Here is a 25,971-nt window from a genome sequence, read left to right on the forward strand (position 1 = left end):
CTTATCTTTGAACATAAGCTGACCTTCCTTCCACACATCATGCAGCTACATGTCAAGTGTACAAGGGCACTGAACATCCTCCATGCCCTCTCTTCCACCTCTTGGGGAGCAGATTGATGTTCTTTGCTAAAGATCTATTATGCCCTCATTCAATCCAAACTGGACTATGTGTTTCTGGTCTATGGTTCTGCTAGGATCTCAGCCTTGAAGTTGAAGATGTTGGACTCTGATCACCATCTGGAGCTTCAGTTCCACACAAGGAATTTCCACACTTTTCCCAGTCCTGAATTTGTACACCAAGTCTTATGAACCTTCTCTTCACAGCATCTTACCTAGGGCTGTGTCTTCCTTTCTTAGTGGGCTGTGTTATTATCTTGCTTCCATAAGGATCAGAAAGAGGAAGCTATCCTGGTAAGGCTACACATTGGTTGTAGTTTTTGAACTCAATGTTTCCTTTTATCTGGAATTGATGCACAAGTATTGGCCTTTGTGAGACTCAAGTCACAGTAGCCTATGTTTTACTATTATGCAATCATTACAATGACACCATTTTAGACATGATTTTTTCATGGGTTTACCCTTGATATTAGACAATGTAATTGGCAATGGTGACACTGTTCATCTTGCTTGTGTTTGTAAATTTTTATGGACTGTTGGCCTTTTGATTCTATTTAAAATTTTACCTGCTTTTCAAAATTTCATTAGTTTTATCTTGATTAATTTTTATATTTTACAATGATTTTACTTTCATGTTTTTTTTACCGATTGTTTTGCACAGTAGCCCAGTTGCTTTGCACTAATAAAAGTCAACCAACCAACTAATACCAATGCTAAAAGCTGTAGTCTGTGAACCAAGTGCGTGGTGATTGTTTATTGGTTCCCCCAAAAAGAAGTTTAAAAGGTGTTTTTCTTCACAGTGGTAACATTATAAGCACCTGTTTATTGCTCATTCATTTTACTTGAAGGAAACATTTAAAAAATCTAGAACTTCTTAATAAGATCAGGTACAAAGAACATGGTTGGCTACTTTGTAGAGGCTTAAAAGTCCTTTGTATGTTGTTGGGTCAACAATCTAATTATACAAAGTTTCTATGTGTTTTGTATGAATGGGACGGCAGGACGTAAAATGATCACTTGGTTTAAAAAAAAAGAGCAAAGGCCACACAGTCAGTCTGATATGAGGATTGAAAAACATTGAATGTGAAAGTTTGGTTGAACAGTTTGTCAATAACATTTTTAAAGGTATTTCACCATACCTCCTCCTCAACCTTCCTCATTTTCTTCTCAAAGTTTTAGGAAACAACAAGGACCCAAATTATAAAAAAATATTGTCAGTAACATGCTTGATAAATTCAAAGATTTGAGTTGTAATGTGAGCTTAAGTTTGTTTCTTACACTCGCATATTGACTGTTTTGCTGAAACTTTCAGTGCTGTTGGTGAAGAACAAGTGTAAAAGTTTCATCAGGATGTCGGGAAGATGGAGAAAGAGGTATTTGGAAATGTGGAACATCAGCATGATGGCTGATCACTGCTAGTCATTGAAATGAGATACTCCAAACCACAATACATAGTTTTAAGATTATAAGACTTAAATTTCATACACAAGGAATGGGATGAATGAGGATGCACATTTGTTTGACATCAGTGTTCTTTCCTTTCCTTCAGTTTGTTTATACTTTTGTTAATAAACATAATAATAAAAAATGTTTATTGTAGTAAATGAAATAATAATTTGATTTAAGTAAAAGTTGTTGTTTTTCTCAATTTGTAAAAAATCTTTATGTGATAGGAAAAAAAATTTTCAAAATTTGTGTAGTTGAATTATGAAAAATCTGTTATTAAAATTAAAACAATTTTTATGAAGTTTAAGTTCATAGGCTTGTATAATTAACTGAGAAAGTGCAATACTCCAGCTACCCTAGTAGAAGTAATGAGTATTTTATTTAAAGGAAACAGTCAACATGTATATTGATGGAAAGCCAAGCAGCATGTTAGTAGACACTGGTCCTGCAACTACAACTGATAGACCTGATTTGGTATTGAAAGGTGGGAAATTAGCTGTAGAGATTAATTAGAAAGATGGATTTTTCAAGTGGTCAGAAAATTCTAATGAGAGGCAAGTTAGAAGTTACCATCATTATGGGACCTTCTCTACAGATTATTATGTATGTGGGTAATTAACTTGGAAGAAGATCGCATTTTGAGATTTTGTACAGAAGAACAAATTTGATGTTTTTTACTAGCATTATATAGCTTCACAGTCTATATCTGAGAAATCCTCCATGAACTATTAGAACAATTGTACCACCAGAAGTTGCACTTAGTGACAACAAGGATAAATATACATAGTAATAAAGACAGCAAACCTAAAGTGCAAGGGAGAAGATTACAGAATAATATATGGTTCAAATTAAAAGTTATCTGCTGTGAACATTTTTGGAAGAATAATGGCATGAGAACAGTGAACTGTTTAACTTCAGCAAATGTTTCATCAGAGAAATATCAATTTGCTTGAAAGCCTGAGGTGTCTCTTTCAGAGTATTAACAAATTTACAAATACCAGTAGATTCTCTCGTCCATTTACCTGGAGAAAACTCCTCGAGTGACAATGACAGCACGAAGCTCATCTTCATGCCATGAGCAGCATAAAATAAAACAGTGAGAAATGTTTGCTAGCATTGCAATTTGGACGAGAAATTTAGTAGTGAAAGAAATTGATAAAAAATTGTATTTTGTGTTGTATATTTCAGTATTGATTCAGTAATTATAATATGGTGTATGTGTGAGAGTCTTTTGAAGTATGTTTGTTTGTTGGTAACTTCATAAGATCACTATCTATATATCACTATTTTAAGAATATTGTCTGGATTTCAGTTCATAAAAAAAATGGCTTTACTCCAAAGAAGGTAATTCACTTTCATTGTGTAAAAGTATATTGTGAATGAAATATTGGCTTGTTTCCTAGTACAGGTTATTTGTTCTGTTACAAAAATTCATTCTTCCCTCTTCTTGTTTAATAAACATGAATTTTTGTGTCTCCTCGCATATTTTTAGAATGTTATTAAAAAATCTTTGTTTTTGCTTTTTCTCAGTGCTCAACAGCATGCTGAATCCAACACAGGGAAAAAAACCCTTGGAAATCAGGTTTGTGAATCTTAGGATTGAGAAATGTTATATGTTATTTTAGTTGATTAAAAATCGATGGGTTTTTTTTAATCATAAAATTGCTTAATAGTGTAGTTTCTCTGTTAGAATTTCAATATCAGGTATTTTTTAATTATCAACTTTAAGTGTTTTTTTTTATTCTGAAGGAAATATTTGTTGAAAACAATACATTTTCACTTTTCACTGTCCTACGGTATTTTTATACTAAATATTATGATTTTTCATACAAAAATAAGAGAATTGTTTGATGGGGGTGGAATCTGCATGTGTATTAGAATTAAATTATGAAGTTTCCTTTCAAGAATTTCAGTTTTAATTTTTTGTTTCAGATTTTGTCTGCACTGTACCCACACTTGTTTAAGACAATCTTATTGTTCTGTTCTCAAGTTTTTAAGAAACATAATTTAAAATTTAGTAAGTGTAAATGATCTGATAAAACTGATTTTAATTATTAAAAGACCAATTGAAGGCAATTAAAAAATGTGTGACCAACATTTTTAAAAGTAATCTTCCAGGTATTTTTGTGGATGTTTTACAGAGTTGATGGCTTGACTGTGGGTGAGCCATTTTCTTACTCTGACACACAACTGATGTGTGAAAGGGAGTGTTATTCTGATGGAATAATGGATTGTTGCCCTAAAAGTCTTTCACCTAGGTCCTTGAAACATATTCATTTAATAACTTGTGATGTTTAAGGTAATAGGAGATCAACTGGTAAATATTTTACTAGTAGAAACTGTTTGTGACCTGTTGGTTGGGGCACTCAGTATATAATATGCAAGTCATATGTTTAAAACTTTATCACACCAAACATGCGTACCTTTTCAACTTTGGGGTGTTATATTATGTAACAGTGAATCTTACTGTTCATTAATAAGAGAGTAACCCAAGAACTGGTAGTGGGTGATGTTCACCAGTTCCCATCCCTCTGTTTTCTTACTGCTAAATTAGGGATGACATGTGCAAGTAGCCTTTGTGTAACTTTTGCCTAAAATTCAAAACAAATTAAACCAAGAAACTATTTGAATTGTTGTTTTTTCCAGATGCTGTAAATATTATCCATTGTTAAAAATTAGTTTTTTTTTAAGAATGCTGCAGTTGAAACACAAATGAAATTAAATTGCTTCAGTTAAAAATAATTTTTTTATTGAAACATTTTCCAAGGAAAGAGTACATTTTTATTGCAATTATATGATGTTATGATTATCAGAGCTTGAAGAAAAGTCATCATCTATTACTTATTTTGAGCTGCTATTAATTACAAGTTTTTTAATAGAAGTAATCAATTAGCTGTTGTCATTCTTTTGTGAACCAGTTTTGTTAAAAATTAGTTTTTGTATTTATATCTTGGATGTTACATGTCATTGATAAATGCTTACAAGATTATATTGCATTTACTTTTCTGTAAAATACAATGCTTAAGAAAAGCAGTTTGTTATCTGTTAATACAGGTAATTAGGAAAGGTTGGATGTGTATCAACAACCTTGGAATTATGAAGGGAGGCTCAAGAGATTACTGGTTTGTGTTGACTTCAGAATCACTGTCCTGGTTTAAAGATGAAGAGGTAAACCTTTGTTTAACTATCCAAACTTAAAATGACATTAGATTTGTTGTCTTCATTTAAAAGACAATATTTTACTTTCCTTTGCCTTTTGTTAGTCCTTATGCTGTTCATGAACTAGGTTTCTCAACACCAAAGGTCTAAAATCACACTTTTTTTGTATGCAAAACTGGAGTTTTGTCGGTGTGAGGTACCGTTTGACACTTCTTATGTATAAAAAATTTTTATTCATAATATATATATAATGATAAAATAATTTTAGTTTTAGTTTTTGTATTCTGATAATGCTAATTTATAATTTATGCTGTACTTGTCATTATGTTAAGGTTCAAAGTTATGAGTACTTTATGTGATATATTTCATTTTGAGATAACATTTGATTAGTCTATTATTACAAGTATCTTTAAAATGACCAAGAATTTAAAAAAATTTCAACAGTGGTTATAACTAAAATGACATTTCTTTCAAAACTTGCTGTATTTTTGTGCATTTTAATAATTCATGTAAGGATGATGCGAGAATAACAGAATGGTTGGATATCCCATTTATATCATTTATATATTTATACAACAAGTTTTCTAACAATACATCTTATTAAAAAAAATAACCTAATAAGCTTGTATTAAATATTTTAAACTGCAACTAACATGCAGTCCAGAAGAGACCAAAAGAAACTGATGCATTGTATAGTTAAGATATATATTCAAAAGGAAGAAATTACTTAGCTGCTGTGTAAGCCTAAAGTTACATTAAGTATTCCATACTATAACTTTTTAATATTTTGTGTATCTTCAAAAATTTTGAGAAGCTTTTTGTACACACAAACATTTTTTCACACACACACACACACACACACACACACACACACACACACACACAGAGAGAAGAGAGAGAGAGAAAGAGAGATGTGTGTTATGATACTTTTGCAGTATTTCACCAAATGCATAGTATCGTATTTTTTGGCAACTTTATTTCATATGTAGTTTGTTACATATTACTATTTCAAATAACCAGAAATTTTAATATGAATATAGTAGTTAATTAAATGTTAATATGTATTAAATTTATGTTATTTGCCAACAAGATTGATATACACAATTTTTTTCTTTTAGTACAAAATATATTTTAATATACAAACATAAAAACAGTACAGATTATAATAATTGTTATTACTAGTAGTTATCACACATAATGGTGTATATACAAGCATTCTACAAACTTAGACAATACTAAATTTTATATCTAGTCCATAACTGAAAATTTTATTGATGGTCCAGGTCCATGACAAGCAAACTAATTCCAAGTTGATTATGTTACACATAGCCTAAGCTAACAATGTCTTTTCTTGTATTGCCTCATACCAGATACAAGATGTCTCTTTCCAGTAAAGATATTTAATGTCCCCATAGAAATAATGCCCAGAGTAATTCACTGAAATTGAACGGTTTGTAGTATTTGAAATCTATAAACATTCCTGGTCAGATTCTGTAGTTTTCCGATTAAAAGGCATTAATCACACTGAGCATAGTGATCTAACAATAATCTTCTCTCTTGGTGTTTTGCTTTTTTTAAATCATGCAAGTTTCTCAAAAGTTGACTTGACAACAGTACTGTCAATCACTAGTATTACGTACACACCTTAGTAAATTGTTGATTCATACACTCAAGAACATTCTGCAAATTTAGAAAAGAGGTGGGACTTGTGCAATACACAGTCAAGAATATACATCACATGCCAAAAATAAACCTGTATAGAAACAAGCATAGGTATTATGATAAATACGTAACGGTAAATCTTTTACAATTTTAGTACATTATGTTTATTAATCCAAGACTGATTTGCTTAAAATAATGTGTATTTGCCATGACTGTGCATATACTTAAATTTCCTGTGACTTAGATATAATTTTTACAAGTGTACTAATAAAGAATGGATTCATAAAAAATTACTTTAACCTGTTGACTGCCAAGTATTTCAGCTGCTACGACAGCTCCTATGCCGGGTTTTTTCAGCAAAATTGAGTAATTTTTAAAAGTAGGTCAAATGCATGTATGGTGCTGAGATCTAGCATTGAAGTTAGGTATTATTGAGAACGAATTATCTTGCCTACGGCACTGAACATGTTAAAACTTTATATCTGTTTGGAATGTACCACAATCTCTTGTAAAGCTCAAATGAATATTACATAATTAATTATACTTCTTTCTAGTTGGGTTATTCAGCATTATTGTCCAACATTACACAATCCTGTCGTATAAAGTTTCATGAATTTGATAGTTAATTGGAAGAGATACGTAAATATTTAAAGTTGTAGAGCATAACTAAAGTACTTTTTGTTTGTGGAGATGATAGCACTGTCTATAAAATGTCTCAAAGGAATGTCAAATTTGTGAATTATAACCTTAAGACATTTCTGTAACACACATAATCGCTACTTAAAATACCCCTAATCACATTATTGCAACATTTTTAGTGAAGATCACTACATACCTATATTGTTCTTACAAAGGAATAAAAGTTAATTAGAACTAATACACAGGTCTCAGTTGGCATAAATTACGTGCATTAAACATGCTTTCTTTCTGTAAATTAATAGAACCAGTTATTGTTATAGGGCATAAACATTTTTAGGAGTTTCGATATCCTTTTGCATACAGGTAACAGAGTATGTGCAAGTATTCAACATGGTTAAGCTGCTGGAATACAGTGTTAGTAGGAGTGAAATCTTATCTCTGTATAGTGGCCAAATTCTTAAAAATGACACCTATATTTTACACAGTTATTGACCCAGATGTTTGAACAAGTAATTTTTACTTAAATTCAAAAAAGTAAACATATTTTTAAAAAGATTTTCAGTAGACAGACTTATAAGAACAATTGCAGTGATAAACTCTCAAGTTTGATGTTTCACCTGATATATATTAGTCAAACTTTATAGCCTGTACAGGGCAATGGTTTTAATCAGTTTTTTATTTCTCAGTTATCAGTTAGGATGTTTTATAGCTCTTCTTTTAGCAATAAAATTATTTTTTTTAATATAGTAACTGTTCTTGACAATACATAATACTAACATATTATTTTCACCTCAGCTTTTTATCTGTAGTGAGATTATCTCAGGGTAACATGGTAACATTAAGTCTTTGAAGCTTTACAGTGATGAATTAGCTTAGAGAATAATATATTTTATTGTGATTATAATAGGAACTGGGTATACAAAATTTTTTTTTCTTATTAGGAAATTTTTATTTTTGTATCTCTGACAACTGGCATTAATCTTGACATATTTGTGTGGTAAATGATGTGGCAGTCATTAGATTTATGTTAAAAATATCAAAACCACTTTAAAGAGTTAGTGTGTGATTATCATCTCTATGTACAGTATTATCACTACTTTACCCTTTTATTAGTGGGCAGGCCAGATTTTCTTATGAATTTCAATCCCAGTTTCAGAGATATGCCTCATTCACAACACATACTATGTTAGCTGGAAAATGTTTTGATAGTAACTCCACATTAAGACTTTTACAGTAGTGTAAACATGTGCTGGCTACTCAGAATGTATGTGTATATATCTTAATAAGGACATAAACTTTCTGAGAACTTTATTTTAGCTGCTCTTGAGCCATATTGTAACTGCAAGTAGTTTCAAACTATAATTGCTAACTTACTTTGTCTAGTATGGGTAAAACATTGGCCCAGGTTTATGATCATGTGTTTCATTAAACAATCAAATGTTATTGAAATGAACTGAACATTTTAACAATTATAAAAGTAGTTATTGGATTCAGAAAATATCAAAATGTTACAAAAAATTGATTTATTTGGTCATGACTTTATCATCACATTATGTATTCTATGTAAATTTTATACAACTGTCTTGCTTTGATATAAAGCGAGCAGTTTATTTCTGTTTCGCATAGGAAAAAGAGAAGAAATATTTGCTGCCTTTAGACAACTTAAAGCTACGGGATGGGGAAACTGGTTTTATGTCAGTTCGTCGGCACATTTTTGTTCTTTTTAATCCAGATCAGAGGTAAATAAATGTTTAATTTATGTCCTAAATCTTTTCCAGTGATCTGGTTTTTAATTTTGTTCCACAAAGTACTATATAAAGTGAGGATTTTGAAAACATTTGTTTTAATGTAAAACAATATTAAAAATTACTCTTTTTCTTTTCTTTCTTTTTTTTTTTTTTTTGTGGTAATATATTTTTAGAGGAGTATAATTTTTTTGTTGTTTGCATATATGTACTTAATAGTTTTAAATGTTTTAAACATTACAAAGTAAATACTGCACAAATAAAATAACCAAATATTTGTTATTTTTTAGAGTAGGAGTTTAATTTCAATTTTATACGTATAGTTTGTGTTTCGGTAAACAAATTGATACAAGAACAGTTTGTTTTTCTCAAAAGAAAAATAATATGAAACTACTGGACTTAAATCACTTTTAATCCCTTCTTTACAGTATAATCAACAGAAAGCTGTTATAGTGCACATTTATTACTTTTGAGCACTTATTTTGAACTGTTTTCCATTTAGAAACAAAAAGATTGTAATACATTAGATGTGTAATGGTGGACAAGTGAAATCATTTAGGTAATAAAAATGCGATCAAATGTCACGATAAGATTACCAATAAATTATTCTTAAGTCTACTGTAGTTTACAATAGAAGTGTTTCAGATAGACAGCTGTATGAAAAGTCTTGAGACATTTGTTTCTGACTTTCATTAGATATTAATGTTAAAGTTTATAAAAACAAAGAAATAGAGAGAGCTTGAAATTTTTTTGGGGGGTGGGGGTGTATACATGAAAGATATAATTAAATATCAAAGTGAGGTCTTTTAATGTGGTAAAGTTTCCTAATCACAAAGTATTAACATTTTTAACTGAGTCTTTCTATCACTGGAATACTAAGAGTTGAAAGACTTATTATGGTATTTTAGACCATTGCTTATCTTGACAAGTGCAATGCGTGAAGTCTGGAATCATAGATTTGAGTACTTGAAAGATAATGGTCTGTTGACTTTTAATACTGAAACTTACAAGCAGGAAATATTTTAGACTTGTAAAAAGTATCATGTTAAATCATCAAGGTGAGACTGTCAGTGTTCTGACTAACTTGTTGCTTGATATAACTTTCCATTAATTTTAAAAACGTATGAATGAAAGTAATAACAAATCTATATCAATCTGTCATGTCAACTTTCCTGTATGTGCAATATTCAGTGCTGAAGCCCTTTGCTCTGTACCAGGGTTCATAAGTAAGTGAATGCATGGACATTTCCATGTAAGCTTGTCTTAGGTTTCATACATGATTTTCCTGCTGTGCCATCCTGTTAAGATACAACAGTGAGGAGAAAAAAAACAATTTTTTTTCCTTTCATTTAGTTAGGCTTGCTAAGAATGGAGTATTGAACATTAATAACTTACATATGATAATCCATCACTCTTTGCCTAGTAATTAAGGTTTAAAGTCTGTTTAACTTTTCTAAACGTATTTTACAATCATGACAAGGGTGTGTACTTAAACTGTACTGATCTTGTTGCTTGAATCATTTCAGAATACAGATGCTGTTAAATATACCTTATTGGTGTGTGTAAAATTTTTATCATTGCATTAAAGGCTGTGTTATACTTTACTTGCACAGAAATGTTTATAAGGATTACAGACAGTTGGAACTATCGTGTGAAAGCCAAGAAGAGGTAGATAGTTGGAAAGCTTCTTTCCTCCGAGCTGGTGTCTATCCAGATCGGTCATCATTGAGAGAGATGAATGGGGAATCTGAATCTGAGGGAAATAGCCAATCCATGGACCCTCAGCTGGAGAGACAAGTGGAAACAATACGGAATCTTGTTGAATCTTATATGAAGATTATTACCAAAAACATCCGAGATCTGGTTCCTAAGAGTATTATGCATATGCTAATAAACAATGTAAGAACCTTATCTTTAAGATTTGAAACTGATTTAAAACAAAATAATGAGTTGTCAAATTAAATTTTAAAACTTGTTCCTATTTATGCATGCCACATGAACATAACTCGTAGAGAACCAATTAAGATTAGTTTAGTTTAATTCTTTTGTTGCCAAATTATTATTTTAGCTATTGCTGATTGCCACATTCTTTTTGCCTGTTAGTACCAAATAGGGGTGCATTACATAAAAAATTTATAGCTTCACTACAAACAAACATATAAACATGAAATTTTCAGAGGCTGTTTGGAACATGCAAAGTTGAGTAGTCAGTCCTGTTCAAACATCTCCATTTCTTCTGTAGTTTCCCACTGCCATTGGGCATTCTATTCTGAACTGGTAGTGGTTCAGGTTCGGGTGGAGATGGGGACTGTACCTGGTGTGGAATTCTTGAACTGCTTCCTCAGGCCCTTCCCCAAACTGCAGTTGCTCTTCCCTGTGATTTAGTTGCCTTATTCCCCTGTGAGTGGAACCACACCTCCTTGTGGTTTTAACTATACCTATTCCCTTGGTTGCTTCTAATTTGCTTTGTGTGCTTGGTCTGCTTTCTTCATCACTGTCTTGCGAGCTTTCTTGCTCAAAACAGTCACTCCCCGAGTCCAAATCTTGCTAAATTATTTCCAAAACTTGAGCTGCAAGGAATGTTGAACAGCTGCGTGAAGCCATCTTGGAAACTTTGTTGACAAAATTCTTCCCCTTTTTTTGCATCCTGGAAACAGGACTAATCATGTAATCAGGTTCAGGAATATGTAAATAGTCCATTTAAGGCTCATGAATATTAAGTGGGAGCTTAGCATTTGCCCATAAAAGTGCTGCTATTTATTGAATTAAAAAGACAATATAAAAATTCGACTTTAGTTGCAAATGGCACAAAGCTGTAGGGTTGACTACAGTCAAACTTGGCAGCGAAAGAGTTAAGTATCTTTTATAAATGTCTTGTAAATTTTCTTGCTGATTATTGCTAGAAGTTTAATTTCTAACTGTGATGTCCTGAAAAATAGGCTTGTTTTTAAGGTTTTAATGTTCAAAAGCACAAGTTATGTTAGATACTGATTAATGAATGTTTAAGAAATAAACTGTCTGTGAAGCCAAGTAGTACAATTTACTGTTTATAGCAGTGTTTGTTTGTTTTAAATAATTATTTGAAAAAAACAACCTTGTATGACTGTCTTTTATCTCACCACTGTGTGGATAGAAAATAAGATAATAATTGCTAATATGGTATGTGCACAACTTTGTCATAAAAAATCTTTTCCTTCCTTTGTTTGTTTGAATTCCTACAATTTGATGATAATACATTAGTTAATACTAACATGCTGTTTAAATGCTCTTCTGAATGATAAGTTAACTTAAGTAAAAGTAATTATAATTATTGTTAAAATAAATATATATTGTTTTATTAATCATTGCTATAAATCTGTGTTGTAGGTGACTGATATTAATTTATTAATTAAATAAATTTATAAAAATTGTACTTCATCTTTGTATTCTGGTTCACACCATAACACTGTGTCTATACTATTACATCTAGCCTAATGATGTAATTTATTTCTTATTGAGTTTTATTCATGTTTTTAAGTAATTTAACTTTATAGCCAATATTTCATCTTAGATATATGTAGTCCCATTTCAGAATAAAAGTTGTTTCAGATCTGAATACACATTCATCATAGCTTTCAAGTATATATAGTCATCATTCGTGTCATTATTGTCTCTAGTTTGATGTAGATTTACTGTTGTTTTTTTCTTTGAAAAGGCCTATGTTATGTGATAATTTTATATAAGCATTTGTTTTGTAATTTTAAATTTGTTGAATGTTTGTGTTGGAATTCATTTTTCTATTTTGAGCTCATGCCACATCAGTTTTTGTCCTTTCTTAAACATTTAGCTAAACATTTAAATTTATTTTTTTTTATGTAAATCTGGTTTTAGAATAGTGAGTAGTCATTATTTTTGTATGTTTATAAACCTTGGTGATAAAAGTTTTTGATAGATTAAATATTTAATACCTTTGGTGATTCACTCCAGTTGTTTGAAAAGAAAAAAATGTATTTTTATTCTTTTAGACCAAGGATTTCATCAACACTGACTTGTTATCGTACTTGTATTCTAGTGGTGATCAGGTATGTAGGCCATGAATAACACTAAACAAATGTATATAGAATAATCATAAAAATGCAAAGGTGATGAAAATTAATACAATAATTGAAATATTTGACTCGTTGTGTACAGTTCTGTTTGTTTATTAACTAAAAATGTTGTAAGCAAAAGGATGCACGCATAGAACTGAAATTCACTTTCTAATAAGTTGAAAACAATATCTACTCACAAAGAAAATTTACTTCTTTTAAAAAGCAAAATGACAAAAAGCAGTTTTTCCTCTCATTGTGATGGACATAAATGTGTGATTGATTCATAATTGTTTTTAAAAATTAAACTCAGCACCCATTATTTCACAACTTGGTTTTTAAAACAAAAAATACAAAAAGAAAGCACTCAAAATGGCTGACTAGCATGCCACATAGATTTTGTGCTCAATGTAAAGTTTATATTAAAGTTGGTGATAAAGCCCTTCATTGCTCTGGTGAGTGTCAAAAATGGTATCATTTAAGATGTAAGAACTTTACTGAACAGGATTTGGAATATTTTAATGAAATTGGGAAAAGTTATGAATGTGATTTTTGTATGAGAAAAAGAAAGTTAAGCCTAAATAGTGAATCTCCATTAAGAAGGACTGTGTCCATTTCGTTAGAGGGGGAGACACTGAATCTTGTTGAGAATTTTGAGCTTGATTTAAATATGGGGGAGGCAGATATGAAGTGGCTCAAGACAAAAGTTACTGAAATTTTGTCAAGACTTGATGACTTTCAGTTAATTAAAGTAAAGGTCGAAGAATTAGTGACTTCCTTTCAATTTTATTCAGAGAAGGTAGAAACTATGAGTAAGGATATCACAACTTTGAGAGCTGAAGTTAAGGAGTGTAAACAGGAAAATAAAACATTAAAAGCACGAAAATGAAGAATTGTGGAAGGAGATGGCAAGTTTTCGGAGGAAGATGTGTGACGCGAACAATATTCTTATAACTATAATGTTTTGATTGGAGGTATTCCAGAGAAGCCTAATGAGAATTTGCAAGAAGTTGTTGAGAAGATTACAACTACTTTTGGTGTTGACTGTGCTCCTACAGATATTGACACTGTTCATCATTATAGGAAAGAAAACAACTGAAAATAAGAGTCCGAGACAGATTGTTGTTAAGTTTTGTCGTAAGCAAATTAAATTTGATCTGCTTAAACTTAAGAAAACTAAATTTCGCTCTCTTAATACTAATGATATTAAGGTCTGTAATGAATCTTATCCAGTTTATGTTAACGAACATCTCTCCCATATTATCGTGATATTTTCATGCAAGCAAAACGAAAACAGAAAGATCTTGGCTATAAATTTCTTTGGGTATCGAAGGGTAATATTCTTATTAGGAAATCAGAAACTACTCAGCCCATTGTTTTACGCTGCTTGATTGATCTTAATAATTTATAAATACTGCAATGGCTGATGATTTTGATGATATTGTTGGTGTTACACCAACTTTGTCTTCTCTTTCTGATTTACCAAATGTTTTTCTGTTGGTCATTTAAATTTAATACATGTTAACATTCGAAGTCTTACTCAAAATTTTGACCAATTTCTTGTTTTTTTACAATCAAGTGTTGTTAAATTTCATATAATAGCTTTTTCTGAAACTTGGTTTGTTGAGGATGGATTTGTTTCCTTTTCGATTCCAGGTTACTCCTTTTATTCTTCATCTTCTGGTCTAAATAAGGCTAGTGGAGTGGCAGTTTTTGTTAAATTTGAGATACTGACTATGATAAAAGAAGTACAGTATATTAAGTCTGATGCTTTAATTTTATTTTGTATGATTCAAAATAAGAAATTTAATCTCTTTGTTGTTTATCGATCTCCTAGATTGCCTGTATTGAAATTTATTGATGAGCTTTCATTAGAATTGAATTTATACAAATATGATATTAATATACTTGTTGGTGATTTTAATATAGATGTTTTGACATTTGATGATGTTTGTTATAAAAATGCATATTTTAAGTTTTTGTCTGAGAACAATTTTCGTATTATTATTTCTTCTCCTACATGGATAACCAATGTTACTAATTCTTGTATTGATCATTTTTTTAATTAGTGGAAATACTGTTAAAATTGTTATTCTTATATTGTTGAGAGTTTTTTGATCGATCATTTTCCAATTGTTTTATGTATAGACATTTTATCGGATCTAGAACATGTCTCAAATGTTCAAAAGATTAAGTATAATGATTTGAGTTCTTGTTTGAATTTTTCAGATTGGTCTTGTGTTATGAATTGTTCTGATGTTAATGTTGCTTATGATAATTTTGCTGAAGTGTTAACTGATTGTATTCAAAGTTGTACTACTACTGTTTCTGTGTCACGAAAGTTTAGAAAAATTAAGCCATGGATTACCAGTGAATTGGTTTTGTTAATGATTAAAAGAGATAAGTTAAAAAAGAAAGTACATCAATTTCCTGATGATATTTATCTAAAGATTAGATTTAAGTGTTTAAGGAATTATGTTGTTAGCTTGACCCGTAAGACTAAATGGACTTATTATCATAACCTGTTTAAGAATGCTAAAACTATTAAACAGAATTGGAATATTGTTAACTCTATTATTGATGTTAAAAAAAAAAAGAAATTTTGTAATTTTGGTACTACTGATTTATCTGATTTGAATTATTTTTTTTGTTAATGTTGCTAAATCTACTTGCTCGATCCTAAATTTTGTTCTCAGGGCATGCCTCCTGCTCCTTCTTCTTCTTGTTACCTATATCCTGTTACTGTATCTGAAACTATGAATAATATTTTCTCCTTATCAAATTCAACTTCTAATGGTGTTTCGGTTAAGATTTTGAAAGCTAATGCTAATCTTTTTGCACCAATTTTGACTTTTTTAATTAATTTATCTTTTACTCAAGGGAAGTTTCCTAATGCTTTAAAGTTATCATTGGTCATTCCTATTTATAAATCTGGTAATATTTTTGATTTTACGAATTATAGACCTATTTCCTTATTAATACATTTCTCTAAACTATTTGAAAAATCTATGAAGATTAGAATTTTATCATTTCTTGATAGACATTCAGTTTTGTCTCCTTCTCAATTTGGCTTTTCGCCTGGGCTTGGAACGGAGGTTGCTGTTGCTAAACTTGTGGGAAGTATTACAGAAGCTTTGGATTCTGATCTTCATCCAATTGCTGTTTTTCTTGACTTAGCCAAAGCTTTTGATTCTGTTAATCATAAAATTTTGTTAAATAAATTATCTTATTATGGTTTTAGAGGCATTGTTTTTGATTGGTTTTTTCTTACTTTCACAATAGAAAGCAATCGGTTTGTATCCATAATAATTATAGTGATTGGCTTACAATTAATGTTGGAGTACCACAAGGTTCTGTTCTGAGCCCTTTATTATTTCTCATTTATATAAATGATATTCTTTACCAACAGTTTTCTGGAGATATCCAAGCCTATGCCGATGATATTGCTGTTGTTTATAGTAAGCCAAATCTAATTAATGAAGCCATTATTTCTAGTGATCTTAATAAAATTAAAAATTGGCTTTTCTGTAATGGCTTATATTTAAATATATCTAAATCTTTTCTTCTTCAGTTTAACCTTTATGGTGTCATTCCAGCTTTTCCTTCTATTTTTTATCATTCCAATGATTGTTATACTTACCCTAATTGTAAGTGTCCCAAATTGACTCAAGTTTCCTCTGTTAAATATTTAGGAATTATTTTAGATCGAAAATTAAATTGGCAATTTCATATTAATTCTTTAGTTAATAAATTAAAATATAGTTCTTTGCTAATTTTGAACTTAGTCATTGTGCTCCTTATCATATTTTGTTAAGTGTATATTATGCTCTCTTTCAATCTTTCTTATAATATTGTATTTCAATTTGGGTGGCACATATAAGACTTTTTAATTCCTATTCACAAGTTCCAAAAAAGTGTTTTCTCTCTTATTTTTACCCATAGGCTTGATACCGATTTCAGTAAATTTAACTCCCCTCTTTCATATGATAAACTTTATTTATATTTTTTAGCTTTATCTACAATGCATGTTTCTTTTAATAGGCCTTTTAAAGTCACTTCATATTTTACACGACTTCAATCTTTTTTTCCAATTAATGTACCCACACCACGTAAAACAGTTACACTTCATCAATATCTTTATTTGGCACCTCGTATTCATAATTTTATTCCTTATAGTATAAGATCTTCTATTAATCGTGTTAATCAAAAGAAATACTTAAAACAATGGATCTTAAATACTGATGATAATATTCTGGGAACTTTATTTTGATTTTGTAAGTTTTGATTTTACTTTATTATGTGTTTAACCATCACAGGACGAGTTAACTCTTTGTTGATGGTTTTATATTGTTATTTGATTTTTTGTGTCTAATTTATTGCTTAATAAATTTATTATTATTATTATTATGCCCATCACAAAGAGAAAAAAAATGACATTTTGCTTTTTTAAAGAAATAATAATTATATTTCTTTGTAAGTGGATATTGTTTTCAACTTTTCAGTTTAATCTGTCATATTTTTACTGTGAATACTAGGTTGAGTATCTATTTCACATCTATTTTACCAACTTCATAATCATTAAAGTAATAATTCACATTGTAGCATGAAGTAACATTTTGTTTTATTGCTCTTTGATCCCTGTTTAATTATTATTCTCACCATAGATCACTTGGCATACATGCAACTCACTTTTTTATGCTATCAAGTTATGTTATCATAACTTGCTTGTAAGTAGACATTGTGAAAAAATTATTATTTATTTTACCTAATCTAACTGTAACTTACCTTAAAAAAGTTTCCTATTTTTACATTTTAGTTATTTCTATAATAATAAAGAATGCATGTGAAAAACCTGAAATCAAGTACTTATCTTGGCCATTCAACTGTTCATGACATTTAATCCTACTTTCTTATACAAATGGTACTGCTACTAAATAATTAAGTAATGCCCCAAAGAACACAGAATAACAACATCCAAAAAATGAGAATATCTTCCATAACTATCTAATTGTTCTGGCTTTTCTAACTGTGTGACAAGAGATATGAGAAATTCAGCTAAACTTGTTGACGTGTTCTGTGTGGGAATAAAGCTTGAACCTAAGGTGGAACTGACAGATCTCTGTACAAAAAACAATATAATAAATCATTTGATAGAGTAAAACCTTGGCTTTGTATTAGTTATAAGTAATATTGAATGTTAATGTTGGAGCTGCTTGCAATTTCTGAAAAAGAGGTGGTAATAGTTAGGCATGCTAAAAGTGGTCTAATTTTCTCTCTGGATCTGTAATCATACAACATGGAAGACTATAAAAACTATGCTTTGTCTGAGCTATGTCACATTTATAATGAGTAATTTTAATTTCATTCTTCTCTAATTTATTTACCACCATTTCAAGAAGAGATGTCTAGAGAGAAAATGTCACCATTCTCATAATATGGAAAATTTAGAAGTTTTGTTAATGTTTTTTTTTAAATAAAAAATTAACCCTTTTATTTGGGGTAGAGTGGAATCCACCCGGCCAGTAACCATGAAAGTATCCAAGAGTAATTACACTATAATTTTTGATGATGTGTATACAAGATTATAAAATTTTGAAGGTTATTTTGGTAAACATTACAAGACTTTCATACTCAAAATATCAAGTTTCTGAATTAAGTATTAACATAGTTTAATTAAAGATTTTCTTGTAATTTTTTTACAAGATGCAGAGTAATTTTTCATTTTAAAATTAAAAGTACTTTTATGCATAAAAATTTTCAAATTACACAAGAAGTCTTTATAACCTCCAAATAATTTTTACATGTCTTTGAGTGTTTGAAAAAAATCTTTATCTGTTATTTTCACAATTGAATTGGAATTTGTGCATGTTTGATAGATTTGACTGGCCTTGTAATCACCATAAAAAATTAAGAAATATAATTTTTTCTTTCTTTCTATAATGACTGCAAATTTTAACTTAAATACAAATATTTAATCTGAATAGCGTAAGTGTCATAACATTATATATTATATTGACCTTTCAGCCATTGCCAGTTAACTTGGTACAAGTTAAAATGACATAGCACACATGCATTAATGTTACTGTATCCAAGAATATAAAACTGCCTTTTACAAAGTGACATGTCTTGGCTGTGTTTTAGTGGACAACTATTTTATAAAATAGTCACATTTCAGTTCTAATACATTATTTACAAATAAAATTTAAAGCTTAGTTTTTCAAAAATGTAGAACAGTAAATAAAGAAGTAAAGCAAATGCTTACATCTGCTGGATATCAACTTTTTTGTGTACCTAGGTAGGTTTTATATATACATATGAATACCCACAAAATCAGAAATTATTATAGAATTCCACTATAATTTATCAAGTTTAGTAACTGCTCTGTATTTGAGTTAAAAAAGAAAACAATGAAATTTTGAACAGGCTAAAGACTCAACTTACCAGCACGAAGATTTGTCTTAAAAAGAAGAGACACTATCATTATATTTGAGAATGGCTAAGAAAATCATGTGGGACATCCTAAGCTTTTATTTGGTTATTCACATATCATATATTGAATTAAGTCTGTATATGAGGAACCGTTTCTAAAAATGGAAAACTTGTGTTGTGCATTTTATAGAAGTTTTAAATTGTTTATGGTTATAAACATTGAGCTTTATTTTGTAGATGATGGCCTTTCTTTGATCGGGTATAAATCACTTTTTTGTGGTCAAAGATTTCTTTAAAACTTCTTTTTTAGAAGGAGACAGTGGGGATGTCGGAATGTATTTGTCTAAGGCAATAATTCAGTTATAGTAGACGAAAATATTTGTTTCAGAATGCAAGAAATGTTTCTGAGTTTAAAGTGTTAGGTAATAACGAGAGGAAATCTGGTTGAAACCTTAGTATTATACCTTTTTCTAGTATTTTTTAAATGTATTTTTAATGTTTTTTTGTCAAGTGTTGTTAACTTTTTCAAATTTTTTACCCCTAATCTTTTTAATACTTATTTATGACAGTTTTCTGCAATTTTTTAATAATATCTGTTTAACATTCCTTTTTTATCATTTTTCGTATCATGTGTTATGTTATCAACATCAGAATAATTTCTCGACATTTTATTAAAACAATACATCTCTAACTTCTTTATACTAAACAGTAGTATTGCACGCGAAATAAGAAACTTACAACAATACATTGAAAGCTACTCAGAATACTCCTGAATTTCTGTGGTGGTTTGCCTGATGTCACTCAAACTTCATTTAATCTCGGACTTTGCCTTACACAGTCATTCCTTAATTTATCCCTAAAGAAAAAGAAAAGTCTGTCTTCGAAACCACTCATTTTATAAGGTATCATATTTTTGTGTTAAATAGAATTCTTGAACCTATGTTTTCCTAATATCATGGGAAGGTACAAGGTATTAATTGTATTGGATTATTATAACACCGTTTGTGTACATATTGTGTACAATTTCTTAAGTTGAAGGATTTGGGTAAATTGCCATTTGACAACTTGTAGTTATAAATCAGGCAGACCTTTTAACTCTTACCCATCGGTTGGGAACACCAGAAAAACAAAAATGGATTAAACACAATTTACCAATAAACCTGAAAGACATGGAATTTAAACAGTTGACAAGTTTTAAAATTTGTATACAGGACATGAAAACAGGTTTAATAATAACGTTATTTAGAAGTTCTCAGACCAGAGATTTTTCTACCTTGTCGTTTATTTTGAGGATTGAAGGGTTTTAATCTCATGATTTTATAAAGGTAGGGCCTACAATTAATCAAACAAAAAATGCAGTAATTATAATTTTTTAAATCAGACTGTAGAATTTTATGTAAATCTTAGTTCAGGTCACATCTGACCATACGTTTCCAAGATATTGATATTATAGTCAAGCACACTGCAGTTAGCTAAGTGTGAGCAAGCTAGTATATACTATGTATAGTGTATCTAATTCTATGACAGGCATGATAAGGTGGTACTTGATGGAGGAATATTTGTAAATTTTGTTTGAAGTGTCTAGTGGAGAGGAGGGGTAGTTCCTGTGTTGTGTTCCATAATTTCAAATGATTTTTCATAGTTCTAATTAATTGATATTTTGAAAAAAAAAATGTCATTATTTATGAATTTTTGCTTCCTACTGTCTTTTAAGGACTCTAGATGCATAATGTGTGAGTAGTAACAATGGTTTTACCCCAGGTTGCTTAGTTCAACAGAAAGGGACACTACTTTCTATACTAACCTAAATACCATTTATACATCACTCATCTTCTCCAGATATACTAAAACCAACCTTATATGGAATCTTGAATCCATCACTAATATTTGCAAAAATGTATGAATTTGTTTTAAAAAAAAGTAATCTTTGATAGGGGGTGATCAGTTTTCTGCTTCCTTTATTTTTTTCAATATAGTGGGACTTCAGAGGAAGTTAAACTTATTATAAGTACAAAAAATAACAGAAGGTTGAGATAAATATGTTTACACCAAACTAATTAGGTAGATTTGCCAAGGCTAGCTAATTAATATATATCAGAGAAGAGTCTGTTTCTTCAACCTCATTAGGTGGAATAAAAGGAGAATATTATAGGATGTGTTATATGTCGAGAGGTAAAAACATGAGAGGATACAAGTTTGACCTTAATAAAATGGACAGTACCTACTGATTGAAGTATTACACAAGTTAAAGTTTCTGTAAAAATGTTTCTATTGGAACATGTGTTTCATCATAATGTGGGTAATTTGGTTTGGAGTATTAAGATTTGAATGTGGACATTGTTTTATGAGGCCATAATGAAAAGCAGAAATGTTGACATTTTTCAAGGAAGTAAATCATGTCATTGTTGACATCTAAATCTTCAGGGTGTTTTTTGTTGTTTCATTAACCCAACAAATATATTTAGTTTTTATTACCATAAAACTTTTTGAGAATCTTAGAAAAAGGAAAAGTATGATCTTAGAAATTAAATGGTTATGATGAAACACAACTTTATAATTTGATTTAGCAGCCCAGTGGTTAGCAAAATCTAGCAAAACAAACAGACAATGAAGGTACAAGAGAAATCGAGGACAAACATAATTCTTGCATTTATATTTTAACTAGACTTCTCTCATGGAAGAATCTGCCGAGGAAAGCAGAAGGCGTGAAGATATGCTGCGGATATATCATGCTTGCAAAGAAGCTTTAAAAATTATAGGTGATGTTTCTATGGTAACAACTTACCAACCTGTTCCACCACCAGTCAAGGATGATTGGTTAAAGCCAAGTGTTTCAGAACTACCAAGGTAAATAATAGACTCTATATGCATAGCACCTAAACATCATTTACTTCTGTGTATCGTCAGATGTAATTAGTTAAAATTAATAAATATCAGAATTGTTTTTACAGTGATAATTTTTTCTTCTTATCTAATTGGTTACCTACATAAAAACTGGTATTTAAGAACACTGTAATAACTTAATTCTAAATGATTGAACTCCAGTCAGTAAGTAGAATATTGGTCTTGGTATTCCAGGTATTGGGAGCTAAAGTTTGTGGGTGCTTTTAAATTCTAACCAGACATAAAGTTATACTGGTTTTATCTACATGGTCAGTTCATACATAGGATATTCATTCTTGCTCACTCATATGGACACCAGTAGTAGCTTTATAGACAAGTTTTTCTAAGTTACTTAAGAATCATATTGCTTGAAAATCCATAACTGTCTTGGTTGCATGGTCCTTAATAATGAATAATACAAAACATTTTAACAAAGATACATGCCCTCCACCTTGGTGGTTAAATATAGGTTTGAGGTGCTAAAACTTTTATTTTAATACTCGTGGTGGGCAAAGCACAGATATTCTATTGTGTAGCCTTGTCCTCAGCAACAGAAACATTAACAAAATTACCCCCACTCATCAACCTACCCATTTACTGCTGAATTTAAGTAAAAAAAGGAGTGATTTCAACTAATTTATACTAGTCTTAGTATCATGCAACACATGAACCTACATAAAATGTGGTCATTTGAGAGTTAATAAACATCTGATATGATATCTTTTGAAGACAGTAAAACATTTTTGTTTGTTGTTTCTTAAACCTTTGTTTACAAATTTCCTTCCTATGTAGACCAGCATCACCAGGGTTAAAACGAAACATGATAACAAGAGCTGCACCTCCTCCACCTGCACTGTCTCGGCCTACCATAAACAGACCAGATTCTAACAGGCCTAGATCAGGAGCAGCAGGGAATTTTGGAAATTTTCAACAACCACTCATACCGTCGTAAGTTATCTACCTATAACATTTTTTTTGTTAAGCACATACATGAAGTGTATATTACTAGTGGAAGTTTTATCAGAAAGTTTTCACTCCCATAATGTAATATTAAATGGAATATGAACTAACAGATGTTATCAAACCACAGTAGCAGAAGACTTGTAAAGGTATAGTATATCTACATACTATAAAGTCAGTCAGTACAGGGTTTAAGTGGAGGATATTTTAAGTATGGTATAGAATTTAATATGAACTATAATAGATTACATGAGGGTGAGAGACGAGAGCTGTAGCTTTGAATTATGTAACATGAGCTGTTAAGAGGGTTGGCCATTGAATGAAACTTTATCAGTTTAGGATGGATGTTTGTGTGGTATTATTTTTTGTACAATGAATGTAATACAACTTCATTGATGAACACAAAGTTTGAAGCTGGCTATTTCTAATTAAGTCATATAGTTCTTATGGTTTGTTTTAATTGTTGTATAAAACGTTGCTCATGTTACATCTATCAGCTGTACTTGCTCTCATCAGTGTAGGCCTGACATGGTCAGGGTGTTCAACTTGTAATTTGTCACGTGTTTGATTCCCTTTCAGCCATAGGGGAGCATTATAATATGTCAATCAATTCCACTATTTGTTTGGGGGAGGATTTATAGTTAACCACTCTGAACTTTAGAAATTTTTGTTTTAGCAAAATGAAAAAACTTCTGACAAGGCACTCCAGAGCACATTTCAAAACCAAGACAAACAACAATCACTAGAGTTTTCCTCAATAAGACAAAGCTTTGTGTAGGTAATGTAGTGTAAACAATGTACGAACAAACTTTTCCAGATTAAACTTGCTATCAATCATGGGCTGTAAAATTTGTGCAGTGATCAAATTAAGTTGTCCTCACTGATACAGATTTCTCTTGCAAGGAAATGACCAACCAATGAATGACATTCAACTTGCACTTTCCCAGTTATTTCCATCATGCCATTTTTATAGAACCATTGGAGCAGTACTATTTTAAATAGGTTTTTAGGTTTCCTCTGACATTTGGCAGTGTTGCTGGCTTAGATCAACTGCTTGTTTTTCATAGGACATAGGCCTTTGTAACTATATTTTATTTTTCAACCTTTTTTAATATAAAAGTTGGATATGTTAGTTTATTTAATACATATGTATTTTAATTTGTTGTTGAAAAGAAATGTGGTGCAGACAGCACATGCAGCTTTGTAATAATAAATCTCAAATTAGCAACAAAAAATCTTTTGGTTTTCCCCTTAAATAACAAGTTAAGAATTTTAAATTTCACTTTCATATCTCAATTTAAAATCATAGTTTTATATGAAATTTGTTTAAAAAGTGAACTTTTAATATATTTTATGCTGTAAAAAATTTCAAATTAATTTCAGTGTTAATTATATTTTTCATTCTTTGATAACACTTGTTAAAATCGTTAGTGGACAATATAAAATTAGTTACTTAACCATTTGTTTGTGATTTATTTATTTATTTTATAGGCGTCCTGTACCGTCTGTACCACCTCGCTTGCCTGATCGACCTCAGGTTCCAGCTAGACCTAATTAAATGATATAGAACTTCTTGAAGTCATCTACATCTTGTCAGCATTCCTTTATGTACGTCAGAAAGTAATATAACGTGATCCATGAATATTTTGGTATCAGGAAGTTAATATAATCTTCAGGATTGTACTAACATTACAATAGTTTCTTTCACTCCTACTGAAACCAGTGCAATTACAGGAAGATGTTTTTCTTTGTGTGATTAAATAAGTGTATAAAATATTTGAACATAAGCAACAAACTTAAGGTTTCCAGTCATTGTGCTGTTTGTTGTATAACTTGTTCTGTGGATTATATACACATGTATATGTGCCTCCCAAACTTTTATTTTCATATTTCTATGTCGTTATTGTGCTTTGATATTTTTTGTTCAGAGAAATTTTATTGGAAACTTATTTATAGTATGACTTCTTTCAGAAAAGGAGTAATATCATTTATCCACAGCCACACACAATATTATATATTTAAATAAAAATCTGTATATGAAGGGGCCATTTTTTTTACAGGGAATTAGAAAATGCTGGCAAAAAAGTATTGTAGTTTGTTTTTTGTATGATGAAAATAACATGTTATTGTGTATAAGGTCACTTAATATTTAGTACAACTGTGTGATCAGTTGATAGTAAGCTAAATAAATAGAACTGTGCTTTGTTGTAAAAACAAGATTATATGCTTTGTCACTATTTGTACTGCTATAAAATATGTTTAGAACTGTATTGTTACTACTCGGTGAAAATGATGAGTGCCTGTAATTATTTTGCTGTAGAAATGGCGTGATTTGATTGTCTTTTGTAAATCAAGGAACTACAAAATAGAAATGTTTTTCTCAAGAGAAAAGTTAATTATTGTACAATGATGTCCCATCTGCCACCCAGAATTATTCAATGTAACTTAATGAAATGTAGAACAATGAACAGGAATTTCAGGTATTGTATTTTGAACCATTCATATACTATATGTCAAGGGAATAATACCACATCCATGTTTAAAGAAATATTTGAAAATAATGGTCAGAAGGAATTTCCTATCTCTAACACACAAAGATTACTTTAAGTATTAGAAAGCTTTTGAACATTTCAGTATTTTCATATTACCATTTAAAAAGATAAAAACACAAAATTTATTATTTCTTTCTCTTCACACAGGTTCAGTTGTGTGGACCAACCTCAAACATTTTATAGTTAAGTCAGTAAGCAACTATTCATGAAGTTTTGTATGTTCTCAGTTATTACAAGACTGATATTTTGTGTATAAAAAAAATTTTGTATTAAGATATCTTAAGTAATGTTTTTCTCATACCTCTGAAACGT

The 25,971-nt window shown here is 30.2% G+C and overlaps 1 protein-coding gene across 2 annotated transcripts in view; it reads left to right on the forward strand.

Moving 5' to 3' along the window:
* LOC143227393 (dynamin-1-like) overlaps positions 1–25,503 on the forward strand; it is a 79,480-nt gene extending 53,977 nt beyond the window's left edge. For both annotated transcript variants that reach the window (XM_076458848.1, XM_076458856.1), the window contains exons 12-19: positions 3,094–3,145; positions 4,618–4,731; positions 8,650–8,762; positions 10,382–10,667; positions 12,773–12,829; positions 21,930–22,111; positions 22,940–23,095; positions 24,599–25,503. In XM_076458848.1, coding sequence (XP_076314963.1) covers positions 3,094–3,145; positions 4,618–4,731; positions 8,650–8,762; positions 10,382–10,667; positions 12,773–12,829; positions 21,930–22,111; positions 22,940–23,095; positions 24,599–24,665 — 1,027 coding nt within the window. In that variant the 3' untranslated portion in view covers positions 24,666–25,503. The remainder of the gene's footprint in view (positions 1–3,093; positions 3,146–4,617; positions 4,732–8,649; positions 8,763–10,381; positions 10,668–12,772; positions 12,830–21,929; positions 22,112–22,939; positions 23,096–24,598) is intronic.
* Positions 25,504–25,971: the final 468 nt, after the last annotated feature.

The sequence above is a fragment of the Tachypleus tridentatus genome, chromosome 1 (assembly GCF_004210375.1).
Source record: "Tachypleus tridentatus isolate NWPU-2018 chromosome 1, ASM421037v1, whole genome shotgun sequence".
Lineage (NCBI taxonomy): Eukaryota > Metazoa > Arthropoda > Merostomata > Xiphosura > Limulidae > Tachypleus > Tachypleus tridentatus.